We start from the raw sequence: 15,351 nt of genomic DNA, 5'->3' as shown, positions 1-15,351 counted from the left end.
TTCTAAATTACGAAACTTCATCTGAAATAATGTCCAATGACTGTTATTAAAGGAAACAATTAATATGTATATTTTAAAGTAGCTTTAAAATCGTGTAAATAAGTCGTGTTCAATACATAATAGCATTGTTTGCAGTACATTCTGTTTAATTATTTTATAAAATGAACGAAAAACAACACAGACAGTCTCTGACTATATATTTTTTTTCTCTCTCTCCCAGTCCTAAGTACATGTGTACATTTCGTACTTTGATTTGCGCACCATCGTGGCGTGAATATTTCTATGAACGACTTACTATTGATTAGAAACGATGGCCGACAACAATCGAGGAGGGTCGTCTACTAACGAAATTACTTATTATTTAAACATCGAGAATGCCAAAATCTTAGCTTTTTGTATTGTTTGTGGGTTTGTTATGTATCATGGCGTACTACATCTTAAATACGGTAAGCCTTTGAATGAAGGTTTATATGAATTTTACAATGAAACGCCGTCATCCTATACAATGCAGCAATGTGTCATGTTCATAAACAGCATGTAATTTATGGATTGTTCAAAGACACGAAGTGGTGGGCGTTACCTAGATCTACGACAATTTTAATTAAGATTTAACCGTCTTTTATGTTTTTCTAGCTTTTCTCTAAATTGTTTTGGGTTATTGATCTACCACTACTAGTTTTGCCATAGTAACATATTAATTGCATTCATCTCTAATGATGTATGTATGGGTTTTTTTTATTCCAACTTATATATTGATGCCCGAATTCCCTCACATTGTTATAAATATTTCTGTTGTATTATTAAATGGGCATGGTCATTATTTTGATTTTTTTCTATTTTCATTATTTACATGCTTTATTTGTGCAATTCTTATGATAATCAACAAAAATTTGAGTGTCAGTATAAGAGTTATAAGCATAAGACAGAGCTCACAAATTTTTGTTAGGTAAACAAGGTTCATGCCATGTTTTGGTTCAATATGCCAGTAAAAGTTCTGTTTTTAAAATCTTTTTTTCTATCTGCTATTTCGTTTAGAACAGAAATAAACAATTCCTAGTGTTTGTCACATCTTAGATCTAAACCTGGAATTTTCTTCTCAACATTCAAAATTTGAACAAAAGCATGAACCGAGCTTTATTTATTTAACAAAGAATTGTGAGCTCTGTGTCTCACTTATGATTCGACGATTGACACTTAGGGTTTAGTTGACTGCTAGAATTGCCTTATATAAAGCATTGTAAACATTAAAAACGGAAAAATTACTTCTGACCTAAAGCATGACCATGTCCCTTTACTTGCTAAATTTAATTCTAAACTTTGTTAATTGCAGGTAATGACTCTTGTAAATGGTTGTTAAGTGATGGGCGTTTTCCTGGGTATAATACATGGCAGCCCTATGGATGTATGATGCACAAGTACTCCAAAGTGTAGGTTATCAATATTGCTAGCCTTAAAAAAAAATGGAATCAAGTGAAGTCGTACCCAAACCGACTCGTACCAAACAAGCTAATAATCCATTGGTCTGGTCGTAAACATTGATACTTGGGATGTAAATGTAAATGATAATCTGTTATGGTTAGGTTTTGATATAATTTCAATAATTAAGAAATTATGAGACAAATGAGTGTAGAATTCTTGATAATATATTGTCATCTCCAAAAAGTTTGCCAAAGAGGTTCCAGTATCAACATTTGTTAGAAAATTTCTGTTTACATGCAATTTTTTCTTAAAAAACCAATAAATTAGCTTGAAAAATTCATAAATTCTTCCCATTCTTTGAAGAAAGGCATAATATTGTAATTGAAGTCATCTTTTACTCGACAATTTTATTATAAGGCTGTTTGCGTACGAGTCAGTTTGGTTCCGAGTTGACTGTAATTCATAAAAATATGTGGTAACTAAACGCAGACATCCATGCATTTATCAATTAAACATATACAAATTTGACTGTAATTTATGCATTGCGTGAAAAGTTATATCAGTATTCCTTTAATCTGTGTATTTTAAGGATAAACTTCATTATTTTATTATAAGGCTGTTTGCGTACGAGTCAGTTTGGTTACGAGTTGACTGTAATTCATAAAAATATGTGGTAACTAAACGCAGACATCCATGCATTTATCAATTAAACATATACAAATTTGACTGTAATTTATGCATTGTGTGAAAAGTTATATCAGTATTCCTTTAATCTGTGTATTTTAAGGATAAACTTCATCCTTAAAAACCCATAATGACATGATTATGATGCTTCACAGCAATATATTTATCAAGAATATGTACTGGTTATGTCGTTTATGAAATGCTTTGCCAACTTTTCATTTTATGCCCCTTTATTGAGATATTGGCTTTTTTTCCTGTCTTTCATTCTGTCATTCTTTCATAAACTTTAGTCTTCCCTATTACTTTTGAAGAGAAGAAGCTTAAGACTTTACAAATATAAAGACAAAATGTTCTCTTTCTGTTCCAACTAAACGAATTATAAAAGGTTACATTCAATGAATGTCGCTCATTTTTCTCAAATCTTATTTTCAGACACACCAGGCGGTGTATGCACTACATATACTACTGGGGGGAGCAGAATCACATCACGTTCCTCGGAGATTCTCGCATAAGACAGCTTTACTTTGAATTTGTGAACCTTCTTAGTCTGCACAGAATCGATGACCATAAAGCTCATCAAAATCTTTATTTTGAGGACAAGAAAATCAGTGTCAAAGCTGTATGTACATTGAAGAATATATTTTGTGGCAATGATTTGCCAAATTTTCATCTCTTTTATATTTATAACAAAATATTTTTAAAAAAAAAAGGAAATAGAAAAAAAAATCTGAATTTTTCATCTTTTTCAAGTACCGTGTATCATAGTTTTTACAATTTTTTTCTTGCAAAATCAGCAATTTATACATGTACCCATGTATATGTAAAATTTAAGTCTTGTGTTATAGCTGTACTGGCTATTCAAACCTCCCCCAAATTTGTCTGTTTTCAGGAGTTTTTGTGGCATCCCATGGTGAATTCTTCCATGTATGATGTGTATAAGAACTGGCTGATGGCAGATAAAAGTTCCCGGCCCAATCTCCTGATTACAGGCAGTGGAACTGTGAGTTCTGTCATTATGTAATACATGTAGCAACTAAGACATACACTATAGTTTGGTAAATTGTACAGTGACCCTTGGCTCTCCAATAACTCTGTTATGAGACAATTAAAAGATACACATATAAATTAAGGCCTCATATGATCATTTGAGGCTTATTTTTTCCAAATATTAAATAAATATTGTAGGTACATATACATGTTCTAGGAATTCTAATTTGTTCATGTGTATGTTTCCAATATTTTAAGTTGAAAAGCATATTTATGATTAAATATTTCACATGTATTTTACTTACTGCCACTAAATAGAGTTTAACTTACTAACTTACTTAACTATCTAATGCTAAATAATCTACTCATTTTTGCAGTGGAGTATCAAGGAGTTTAATGCATCAGTGGAGGCAGTGAAAAACTTTGAATGTAAGTATGCAAATATATATTGAGAGGGTAGATTTAGAACTTGCATATTCAATGCAATCAGGAAGGGCTTCATTTTCCTTAACCTGTACTTTAATTAATTATTAGATTAAATATTATTCTTCATAGAATTACAGTATCTTGAATATCTCGGATATCATAGATATATTAAAAGAGGTTGGGATTATCTCAAGCACTGCTTCTTTTTGTATTTAATCCATGATATGCCAAATTCTTCAATATGAAAAAGTTGTTTAAGTCGGGAGATAACAAGGTTTTGCTGTACTTGATTGGCATTATCTTCAAAAAACATTTTTGCCACTCGTAAAAAGTGAAGATTTGCTCTGAATAAGGTAATACCTTGGCATAATATTGATCTATGAATGAAGTACTTGAGATGTTTGATTTAGGCATCTGTTTTCTTTTTCAGTGAACCTCACCATGATTCTTCCATATATCTTGAAGTTAAAAGATAGTACTCAGATTATCTGGATGTTGCAAGGTAACAAAAATAAGCAAAAGTATATACATGTACTTCATTTATAATAAAATCAATATCTGTTTCCAAGAAGATTCTATGTATTCTATGGATTAAATGTATTCTATCTATTTCCATTTTAAATATTTGATGTTCTGGTTCATGAAACATGGAGATCTGTTTTGAAAAAAAAAGTCATTACATGTAGTATATGTAAAAGGCATTGACTCAGATGTTCAATTGGTGAATTATCCATTATTTTATCTTACAGATCCAGTGGATGAATCCAAGCTCTACCCAAATCGTTCCATGATCAACAATCAGCAGGTAGACGCCTACAACAAGGTGGCCATTGATATTCTGTAAGAAAACTACTTGAAAACTTCTTAAAAACTACATGAAAAGTTCATGCATTTGATCATATTTCAAATGTAAGCTAAAAACTTGAACAAAATGTACAACGTACATTTTTTTAAAAAAGTATTCGTCAAAACTTGCTCGTGTTGGAGAATTTTTTGCTTAAACTTACCTTACGTTTTCTCAATGTAGCATTACATGTATAACTTCATGTACTGTAATTTGATTATATAAGTACTGTAGATTCCTTATTTTATGCGAGTACTTAATTCCGCGATTCAAAGATTTACCATCAAATTGTGAGAACATAAAATCGCGAATGCCGAAATTTTATCTTAGTTTCATGTTGTTTACATGTGTCCCAAAATTAATAGCGAGATTTTAAAATTCTCAAGACGGGCTTCTCACTATTTTACGCGGATATTAATTCTTCGCGTTTAATTAGGAATTTACAGTAATGATAACATTTTAAAGTTTAGAGAGTGTGTTTTGGAATAGACAGACCATTTGTCTCCATCTACGTGTAAATGTTTGTAATTTGGTTATCTACATGTGTGTATCCATTACATTTTAAACAAGTACAGTATAAATTTTTCATTACTTAGTCTTATATATCATTTTCGATTTACCACGATAGGCTATTTACTATCAGTTTTACCCTTTCACATTTCACCAAATCAGATTTCACAGTACAGTAATATAATACAGGTATACATGTATTTTTAAGTTACTGAGCATAGACTACTGCATTGTTTAAATGTTGATGTAAATTTCAGTGGTGGCAGTGAGGCTAAGCTGTGGAGCTCCTCCCGACTGGTCGCCCAGGGTATCCATGACAACGCAGTCCTGGATGGGCTCCACATCTCCAAGAGTGCCCTAGAACTTGTGAGTATGCTTACATCTCTCAAATGGACTCAAACAATGGTTCATTGCAAGATAATAAACACTTTCCTATTATAACATTTTTGTGATACTATATAAGTTCTTCTGTGTTCAAAGATAAATTGTAAAATTAGTTTATTAACTTGATCTATTTTCAGTCAAATGCTACCATGATATTGATCAATTTCATTTGTATATTGAGCGGGGAATAAATCAATATTAACTTTGAATGATAAAGTTATTTATTTCACCTTTTGACTCCGGACAAAAAGGAGTATTACCGGTACTAGATAGAAAATGTAATGTACCTGTATATATATATACCTGTTTAGGGCAGTTACAGTCATACTACATGTATTTACAGGATAGTTTTACAGGTGAACATGTGCATATTTACAGCCGTGTTCTATTTACAGGACTTACAGATGCTGTTGAACATGTACTGTAATGACCACATGAACCACAATGATGGAACATGCTGTCGTGTTCCGGATTCCATTACCTCCATACAGATCATCACTGCCGCTTTCTTCTTAGTCTGGTATGTGAGCTATCCTTTTGCAAGATTTTAAGTGGCTGTAAATTTCAGGCTGTAAAACTTGCATTTATCTTTATAGAGGAATAGGAAACACTGCTTACTTTTTGTTTTTAAGTTTAAGGTTTGAAGTTCTCTGAGGACTAAGATTGAAGAGTCTGTTTATGGTTTAAAAATCAAGCAACATTTTTTAATGAATTGTTCCATACTTTCCAGTCCTGAATACAAGTGATGGTTACACATGTATTTGTCCCTTTAAATGTACCAGGACATTTGAATGTTGCTTAATTCATAAAATGAATGAAACTGATAATTGTAGTTTGCTGTCAGCTATTGCCATGTTTCTGCACAGAAGGAGGATTCGACGCAATGGTAGCAAAGCCAGGGCAGGTAAATGCATAAATTACAGAAAAAATACGCACTTCTATTGAAATAAGAATGGTTTAAAAAATCAGCAAGTATGCATGAAACCTCGTTCTTTACTTCTTCTTACAGCTGACAACGGCATCCGTAATGGAAGATCCTACGTCACATCAACAGAGAAAACCTGGCCAGACACTCTGTATGAGATCATGCTTTGTTTAGCCAAGCTAGGGCTGATCATGGCGTACACATTCTTGTGTGACAGGTAACCGGATTGTCCAGCAATCTTACAATACCTGTGAACCTTCATATTTTATGGGTCAATATTAAATTGTTTCTTTGTAATGTTTTATGTACCCTTTTGTGAAATGGTCTAGTCAGAGTTGCTTCCCTTTTCATCACATGTCGAAGTGGAAGAGAATTCAATCATTAAAGTTCAGTCTCTTACATTTTAAGGGAGAAAAAACGCACAGAAAATGAAGGCTTCAATTTTTTAAAGGTCTGCAGCACACATATATATTTGACAATACCTGTTTCCTTTGTAGAACGAATTTCTTTATGAAAGAGAACAAATACTACACACATGTTAATTTCCTGCTGCCATTTGCCTACCTGATGATTCTGGGCTTCTTCTTCACAGAAAATACAGACCAGGTAAGAGATAGGACCATTAACAGGTGTATACTGATCCAAGGGGTTGATTTCAATTGGGATTGTTGGTTGGGGTGAGGGTGGGGATGAATTGGATTTTATTAGAGATATACCTGAATGTTCTATTGATACCTGTACATTCTTCAATGATAAAGAACATAGAATTTCCTATAATTTTGTTACATTGCTTTGCTGTGGTATTATTGACTAAATTATGAGATAAATGTATTGTTATTCAAAATGCATTAATTTTTAAAATTTGCATTACGCAGACTAAAGTCTTGCATCGAGACCAGACCGATGAATGGAAGGGCTGGATGCAGCTAGTCATAATGATCTACCACCTGACAGGGGCCAGCAAGGTTTGTTTTGGAATTTTGCAAATGTCTGTCCCTTCTTAAAAATACATATTCATTTCGATGATTTACATTTATCAGCTAAAATATGAGAGTTAACTTAATGCTCTAATTAATTTTACTAGACTAAGTGTTGTTTTGGACAAAAATGTATATGGACCACGATAAAGTCTTTTTAGCTCACCTGAGCTGAAAGCTCAAGTGAGCTATTCTGATCACATTTTGTCTGTCGTCCGTCTGTCCGTCTGTCCGTCCGTCTGTCTGTCTGTCTGTCCGTGCGTCCGTCCGTCACACTTTTTTGTAAGCGCTCTCATGCCTACAAATTTTGACGGATTTTCATTAAATTTATACCAAATGTTTATACCACTATTACCTTGGTCAAGTTCGAAAATCAGCATTGGTCGATACTTTTTGTTGGATGAGACTTTGACCACAATAATGACTCTGTTTTATCCAAAAATTGACCTTGTAAGCGCTCTCATGCCTACAAATTTTGACGGATTTTCATTAAATTTATACCAAATGTTTATACCACTATTACCTTGGTCAAGTTCGAAAATCAGCATTGGTCGATACTTTTTGTTGGATGAGACTTTGACCACAATAATGACTCTGTTTTATCCAAAAATTGACCTTGTAAGCGCTCTCATGCCTACAAATTTTGACGGATTTTCATTAAATTTATACCAAATGTTTATACCACTATTACCTTGGTCAAGTTTGAAAATCAGCGTTGGTCGATCCTTTTTGTTGGAGTTATGGGACTTTGACCGCAATAATGACTCTGTTTTATCCAAAAATTGACCTTGTAAGCGCTCTCATGCCTACAAATTTTGACAGATTTTCATTAAATTTATACCAAATGTTTATACCACTAATACTTTGGTCAAGTTCGAAAATCAGCATTGGTCGATCCTTTTTGTTGGAGTTATGGGACTTTGACCACAGTAATGACTCCAGTTTATCTGAAAATTGGCCTTGTAAGCGCTCTCATGCCTACAAATTTTGTCGGATTTTCATTAAATTTATACTAAATGTTTATACCACTAATACCTTGGTCAAGTTCCTAAATCAGCCTTGGTCGATAGACTCGATACTAGTATACTGCTCGACCGGCGGGGGACCCAGGAATTCTATTCTTGTTTCACTTTTGAACTCAACATTCCACTCTTCAACATAAGGATAAAATCAATCAATGTTGCAACCTTTGACCTGATGTGACAGTACCTGAGAAACTACAAATTCATTAATATTTTGGCATAAGATGTTTCATTTTTTTTTTACTTTGTTGTGTTTTGCAGGTGTTACCTATCTACATGCATATTCGGGTGCTGGTCTCTGCCTACCTGTTCTTGACAGGTTACGGGCATTTCTCCTACTTCTGGAACAAATCCGATTTCAGTGTACAAAGATACTGCCAGGTGAGAAATAAGATATTAGGGCTGATAGCTCCTTTCGGGGCTCCAGATATTGGGATTTATTGGACAATTGTTTATTATAATAAGATCGATCTCTGAAACAATACAAACAGTTTTTACGCCAAGCCTTGAAGTTCGCTCTCCAATGAGGTACTCTTTATGGGATACAATTAAGTATACATGTGAACCATTCTAAAACTATTCAGCTTTTTTAATATCTTTAAAATTAATATAAATTAGTGAAGTGTTGAAATGTAGGCATGCTATTGATAACCATTTTACAAATTAAAATATTTTATTTGCATGTAATTAATGTAGTAGATTTTTATTTAGACCTAAAACACAAAACTAATGAAATCATACCAGTTGAAGATAATCCTCCTCTAAATATGTGTATGTTATGTGTATGCAGGTACATGTACACAAGTGCTTGTTCGTCCACAAAATTTAAAAGCATGTACCTGTATTGGGAGATGGGCACTATTTAAGTGGGCTGCTTCTATGGTAAACAAAGTACACACCAGTGACAGTGAAACTTGTCTAAACAGACAGTATGCTAGATTATTGCTCTCAGCCACCCCCTGTACACTCTAACCCCAGGATGAAAAGTCTTCGCCAACTGTTGTGAATTACCAAAATAGATTTTCCAATAGAAGTCAAAGCTTTGCAAACTTTGTGCATTGAATTATTTCATAAAAATATGAATTTGGACATGTTTCGCTGAAAATTTTTTGCATTTTAGAGGAGGAAATGGAAAAAATTATTATGTGTAAAGAGTGCTTGAAAAATTTCTTGCTTAACGCACACATCACACCTTTTTTGTCTCATACTGATGTCAATTTCAGACAAGTTGTAATGTGCGATGTTGTGGCTGGTATGACTTCCGATATTATGCTGAAGTAAGTGAATTCAAAACGCAAAGCTCACTGACAAAAATGGTGCATGTGATATCATCCATCTCTAGATGATGTTTGACCTTTTGATAGATGCTTTCTCTGTAGTTTGCACAAGTTTAATTTTTTAATCTGTCTGTCTGTCTGTCTGCTGGCCACCTTTTTGCTTTTTCCTCTGTTTCCACGTTAAACCCATTCTCTTTTATTTAATAGTGCTTTGAGAAATAGAGAATAATTTGTTTAATGATTTTATGATTTCTGCATGTACTGACGTACTTGAAACTTTGTTGTTTTACAATATTTCTTATTGTTAATACATTTTCATGAGTATCTTTAGTGTATGTTGTTTGAATTTTTTATTGTTTTCCATTTACTAACAAATGTATTCTCAGTACTTTAAACGTTTTTGAATTGCTAATTGATATGATAAGTCTACAAGATAAGATATTTTCTGTGTGGCTTTTATCTCACTTTTGCATTATCTTCTTTTCAAATCAGAACCTCAAAGCTTATCAGACAAGACTTAAGACTTTACTATGCTGCTATAAGGGGGCATTTTGTATTAGGGTACATTATTAACATTGTTGTAACCTTAATTTCTCAGGGTTTTTTTTCTGTCATCTGTCAAAAAGAAAAACTTTCTTAGTTTGAGATACATATAAGATTATGATACTGTGTCAGAAAACACTAACCACTAACACATACAAGAAATGTGCAGTTGAATCACTATAATTTGTGGTGGCTGAATTGCCATGGAAATCATGGGTACCCCTCACCCTAGAATTAACATCGCCAATAAGTTATATAATACCTCTTTTTCCATACTCATTATGCCTACATACATATCTATGAAAAACTTATGCAAAATTATCATCTACGAATACTGTGGAATCATTAGAATTCGTGGTGGCTCAATTTTCGTGGTATTCGTGGGTAGCCCTTCCCCACAAATTTATATCCTCAGCGATCAAAAATTTAGAAGGAGTATTCTTTTTTAACTAAAACTGAAAACTGACGCACCCTCGAAATTACATCCTAACTAGTAAATAAAAAACCAAACGGTCCACGAAAATTGGCCCCCATGAAATTAAATGATTGCACAGTAATCCGTGAAAATTGGCCCTCACAAATTAAAATGATTTCTTAGTAATTTATTTTGATGGAAATTAAATATGGGTGACTTTTGACACGACAGGTGATGTTCCGGTTGAATTTCCTGGTTGTGGTGCTGTGCTTCGTGATGAACCGGCCGTACCAGTTCTATTACTTTGTGCCACTGGTTTCCTTCTGGTTCACAGTGGTTTACCTAACCATGGCCATCTGGCCAAGAATTTCTGATGCTTCCTGTGAAGGTGAGTTATTGATTCGTTCAATACCAAAATAATTCAACCACATACACTACCAGTAGTTTTTTTATTTTTAACCACGGCAATTTTGCCAAAAAATTATGATGTCAAGCTGAGTGCATGAGCATGATAATCTTGCCAAATAATTGTATTAAAAGATTGAGGTTTTGTCAATAACCAAAATTTGCTGTTTCATGTGATTCACGAAGTATCTGAAAGCTGTGGTTTTGTAACCATGGCAATTTGCAACTGATCTTTTGTTCTCATGTGTTTTTCTGTTGTAATTTTCAATGAAGAATTTGGTGGGTAATTGTCATTTTTTTCCCTGTTTATTTGCAGCTAGCAACCTTCACTATCTGTACATGATAATCAAGTTCATCATTCTTACCACTGTGATCACCCTCTTCTTCATGTCAGAGGTCAGTGCCGTCATTTTATTACATCATATTAGAAGATGGAAATTAATTGAAACATTTTCGATAGAAAATTAGCATTAAAAAAGTTAAGATTTATTTGGCTTCTTTATTTAAAAAATGTTATTTCTTCTGGTATTTCAGGTTCTGTTTGAAAAGGTGTTTTTGATGAGGCCGATCAAGGCACTGTTTGTCCGCTCCGACGATTCTTTACACGAGTGGAGGTTCAGATGGACATTAGATAGATATGTTAGTAAACACATCACTTGTAGATGTATTTCTTGTGTGTAAAACATTTATGAACGTAAATATTAAACTAAATAATTCTTTTTTGATGTATATACTGTAGATTCCTTATTTTATGCGAGTACTTAATTCCGCGTTTCAACGGTTTTCCAACAAATCGCGAGAACATAATTTCTCCAATTACGAAATTTTATCATAGTTTCATGTAGTTTACATTTGGCCGAAAATAAAATGCGAGATTATAAAATTCGCGAGACGGGCTTCTGGCGATTTTATGCCAATATTAATTTCCCACATTTAATTAGGAATTTACAGTACACGTGTACCAGATGTGTGTTATTTCATTTTGATTTTACTCAATAGGACAAAAAAACATTTTATTTTTCTGCTACATGTAAAAATATAACAACTGTTATTACTAGTATAAGTACATGTATATGAATCTTCTGTTTGCAATGAATATGCTGTTGCCTTGCGCATTTTTTTTTTTGGCAGCCTTGAATATTGTTATTGGTATTTGAGCAGGAGAACATTAAATGGATGTAAAATTGTTTATTTTTCAGAGTGTGGTGTATGGGATGGTATTTGCCTTTGGCTATCACCTGTTGCTGAAGAAAGGGATCATCGCAGACAACCACACCAAATCCCTGTTCTCCACCGGCGTCTCCTTGTCCCTTACCATCCTCAGCTTCATAGGATTAGGGGTCAGTAATTCCATATAAGAAAAACAAAAATTGAGATCCATTTTTCTTTGCAAGCCAAATTAACGAGAATGGAATGAAAATATTATACATAAAGTTGATGTAATTTGTGCTTGCTGATATTTGTAACTAATAATTACGGTATGATTTTCTTTGATTTCAGAGTTATGCCATATTTTCATTCCTGTGTAAGAATAAGACGGAGTGTAATGATACCCATTCCTATCTAGTAGCTCTACCAGTAAGTCTAAACTAAAAATTGGACTCGGATTTAAGCATATTGTCCTAGTATTTGTGCTTTAATGTATCAAATATTGTATATTGTATGTGATAGTAATGTGAATGAATTTGTTTTAACTTCTCGTTGCAGTTGATCTCCTATGTCACAGTCAGAAATGTCTTGGGCTGGGTGAGGACCAGATATAGCTCATTCTTCGCCTGGTTTGGCAAAATATCTCTCGAGGTAAAAAAAACCCCCAAAATACACCTTGGTACTTGTATTAATTAAACTGGAACACTTTCTCTAGTGTTCTAGACAAACTAGACAAAACAAATATTGACACAACTCTTCTTTAAAAAATACAGTCGTTAGCCCTGATTTTCTACATGTAACTGTTGAAACCAGTTTTATACTGTAAAACCTTTTATTCTCATATTAATGTTTGAAGAAATTCTTATGAGCTGAACTTGTACACATCAGAGCTGGACTTAATGTGTTCTGATGCTTCTGTTTTACATTTGATTCTAGCTGTTCATTGCCCAGTACCATATATGGCTGGCTGCCGACACGTACGGAGTTCTAGTCCTAATGCCCACGTACCCTGTTTTAAATGTGATCTTGACTTCCTTCATTTTTATCTGTGCTAGCCACGAAATCTCCAAAATTACCGGAATCCTTACCAATTACTTAGTGCCAAAAGAAGGGAAAGCACTCCTGCGGAACGCTATTATATTTTTCATGGTTATGTTTCCCCTTTCCATTTCGAAAGGTGTTCTAACATTTTAAAGTATTTTATATATATATTATATTTATTAAATTTTGTTTGTGCTATTTGTATATTGAGGAGAGAGAGTGTTGGTATGATCACTGTTATGAATTTTAAGTATAACTCTGTTGTAAATAATGATTCTATTGAAACAAGTTTGTTATTTATTATGTATGTATGTATGTTGTAAACAATAATTTCTGAACAAAGTTGGAGATATATATGTAATAACTCATGTAAACTATTATATATTAAGTCTTTTTTTTACTCTTCATTTTTCGCAAATAAAAATTATGAATATCATTAAAAACCAAAATTATTATTTTGATCTTTGTACAGGTGTTTTGATTTGCATGCACTGATGAATAAGTATCTGTAATACAGAAAGTCTTTTTTTAATCTTTGCTCATTTAATTATATAAATATTTATGTAAATAAGTACATACTTTAACATGTATGTAAAAACAAAAGGGTAATCAACATGTATATGTACATGAAATGACCAGTATTGAATGAAACAATAGAACTTATTTGAAGCTATTATTCAAGATAGAGATTGAATAGATATTCAAACAGGATTGTTACAATGCCTGTTCATGGATTGAAACCTTTATTCTGTTAAGATGAAAGGTAGTTGTAAGAGACTGTAGACTGTAAATTCAGATGTAATACATGTACATCTTTAAAATTTCTTTTGTAACAAATTAATTTCAAAAACAGTGTATTCGTTGTGCATGTGATATGCCAGAGCTTGTAGGTTATCTCATTTATCTGTCCGTCATAACAGCTAGTTCACCAATCATTAGGTACATGTACGCTGTACATATGTATGTGAACCTGCATAGAGTAATCTTTTTGTAAATCTCCTTCGTGCATCATTCAGAAGTCTTCAAGGGACCACCTATGTGTGGGCTGATTTTGTCATACCTGCATATGTGTACATGAAGTCTATGATAATATTTGCAACATCATGGTTAGTAATTGGTTAAAAACAGTGATCTTCAACCTAGAAAAAAACCCAAAACTGACAACTAGTAATCACAACTTACATCTTAATTGGCACTGTAAAAATTCATTGCAGGATGTTTTACAAAATTGATTCATGTCACATCATTTATACAATATTTAAAATTTACCATTCTCTTGTGTTTTCAATACTCTTGACACCAAATATTTATTCCATTTACCATGTTGACAAATTCTATTGCAAACTTATTTTTAATACTTCTATGATGTATTATCAGTCTTGTGTTTCACACTGGCTATTCATTTTACAACTGGATGCTTTATTGATCCAGAAAGGTTTCCGAGTTAAAAGGGCTGTACAATATTTTCCATATAAAACATTTTTGAATTTCATTGTTACTGCCTCCAATGATTATGTACTAATTAAGAATCAGTTGAACAGCAGGTAAATTGGTTTTGCTCAACAAGAGTGATAATTAACAAAAATATCTCATAAAATGCTCTGTATAATGTGTTATAATTCTTAAATTTTGTCGGATCATGTTCATAACGTTATTCATCCAATAGTTAATTTTTTTACTCTTTATTCAGTGTATTTCTCTGATTTTTCATGGTATACGCAACTGTGTATTCTATTACGGTAATTTGTTCTTGTACAGTGTAATCTTTATTTTTTAACGAAGTTTTCACTGCCTCCAAATTAGTAATGAAAACCATTTTGCTCATCTCTTAATGTGGGTCATTTGTATTTCAAAAGCATTTATTACTTTGCCTGAGTTGAAGAATGTACATGTACTGTGTTATACCAAAATGCAGTTTAAAAATAAAGCTAAAATCACTAAATGCTCAACATACTGAAGTTTATTGCAAGTATTAATCTTGAGGAATAATTAAAGGTTTATCTGCTGTGTAGGTGAGCTGAAACTGTGGAATCACACTACAGATATAGGATGGATACTAAAACATGTAGTTAGAGTACTCCATAATAGTTCATGTATCTTGATGAACTCATGTCTCTTTTTGAATTGCATATGAACAAACGAATAGGAATGCCGTGTAACAACTTCAATACTTTATCTGCCTAAGACATGAAAATCTGTCCCTACTCAAATTACTGTACTGGTAATGGTTTTATGGATTTCATTCCACAATACAGGTTATGGTTTTACAGATTATATCCCACATTACTGGTAATGATTTTGTAGATTTTATTCCCTCTAAATATATGAATCAGTGTAGAAAGG

General features: G+C 32.9%; 1 protein-coding gene across 2 annotated transcripts; it reads left to right on the top strand.

Moving 5' to 3' along the window:
- Nucleotides 1-286: 286 nt before the first annotated feature.
- Nucleotides 287-14,957, top strand: LOC105319248 (N-acetylneuraminate 9-O-acetyltransferase). 2 transcript variants are annotated; one of them, XM_011416703.4, is made up of 22 exons: nucleotides 287-446; nucleotides 1,331-1,427; nucleotides 2,536-2,722; nucleotides 2,993-3,103; nucleotides 3,468-3,519; nucleotides 3,947-4,018; nucleotides 4,266-4,356; nucleotides 5,128-5,236; nucleotides 5,650-5,774; nucleotides 6,088-6,158; nucleotides 6,264-6,396; nucleotides 6,677-6,785; nucleotides 7,055-7,144; nucleotides 8,440-8,559; nucleotides 9,402-9,455; nucleotides 10,645-10,801; nucleotides 11,135-11,214; nucleotides 11,353-11,457; nucleotides 12,018-12,158; nucleotides 12,319-12,396; nucleotides 12,526-12,618; nucleotides 12,904-14,957. In XM_011416703.4, exons 1-22 carry the CDS (start codon nucleotides 311-313, stop codon nucleotides 13,159-13,161), a joined length of 2,469 nt encoding a protein of 822 aa, XP_011415005.3. In that variant the 5' UTR covers nucleotides 287-310; the 3' UTR covers nucleotides 13,162-14,957. The 2 variants fall into 2 exon arrangements, with proteins under 2 accessions (XP_011415005.3, XP_011415006.3); XM_011416704.4 differs by lacking the exon at nucleotides 9,402-9,455.
- The last annotated feature ends 394 nt before the right edge of the window (nucleotides 14,958-15,351 follow it).

This window comes from Magallana gigas, chromosome 2, assembly GCF_963853765.1.
Source record: "Magallana gigas chromosome 2, xbMagGiga1.1, whole genome shotgun sequence".
In the NCBI taxonomy this organism is placed as follows: Eukaryota; Metazoa; Mollusca; class Bivalvia; order Ostreida; family Ostreidae; genus Magallana; species Magallana gigas.
The sequence above is the reverse complement of the archived record's forward strand: the minus strand, read 5'-3'. Positions and strand labels throughout refer to the sequence as shown.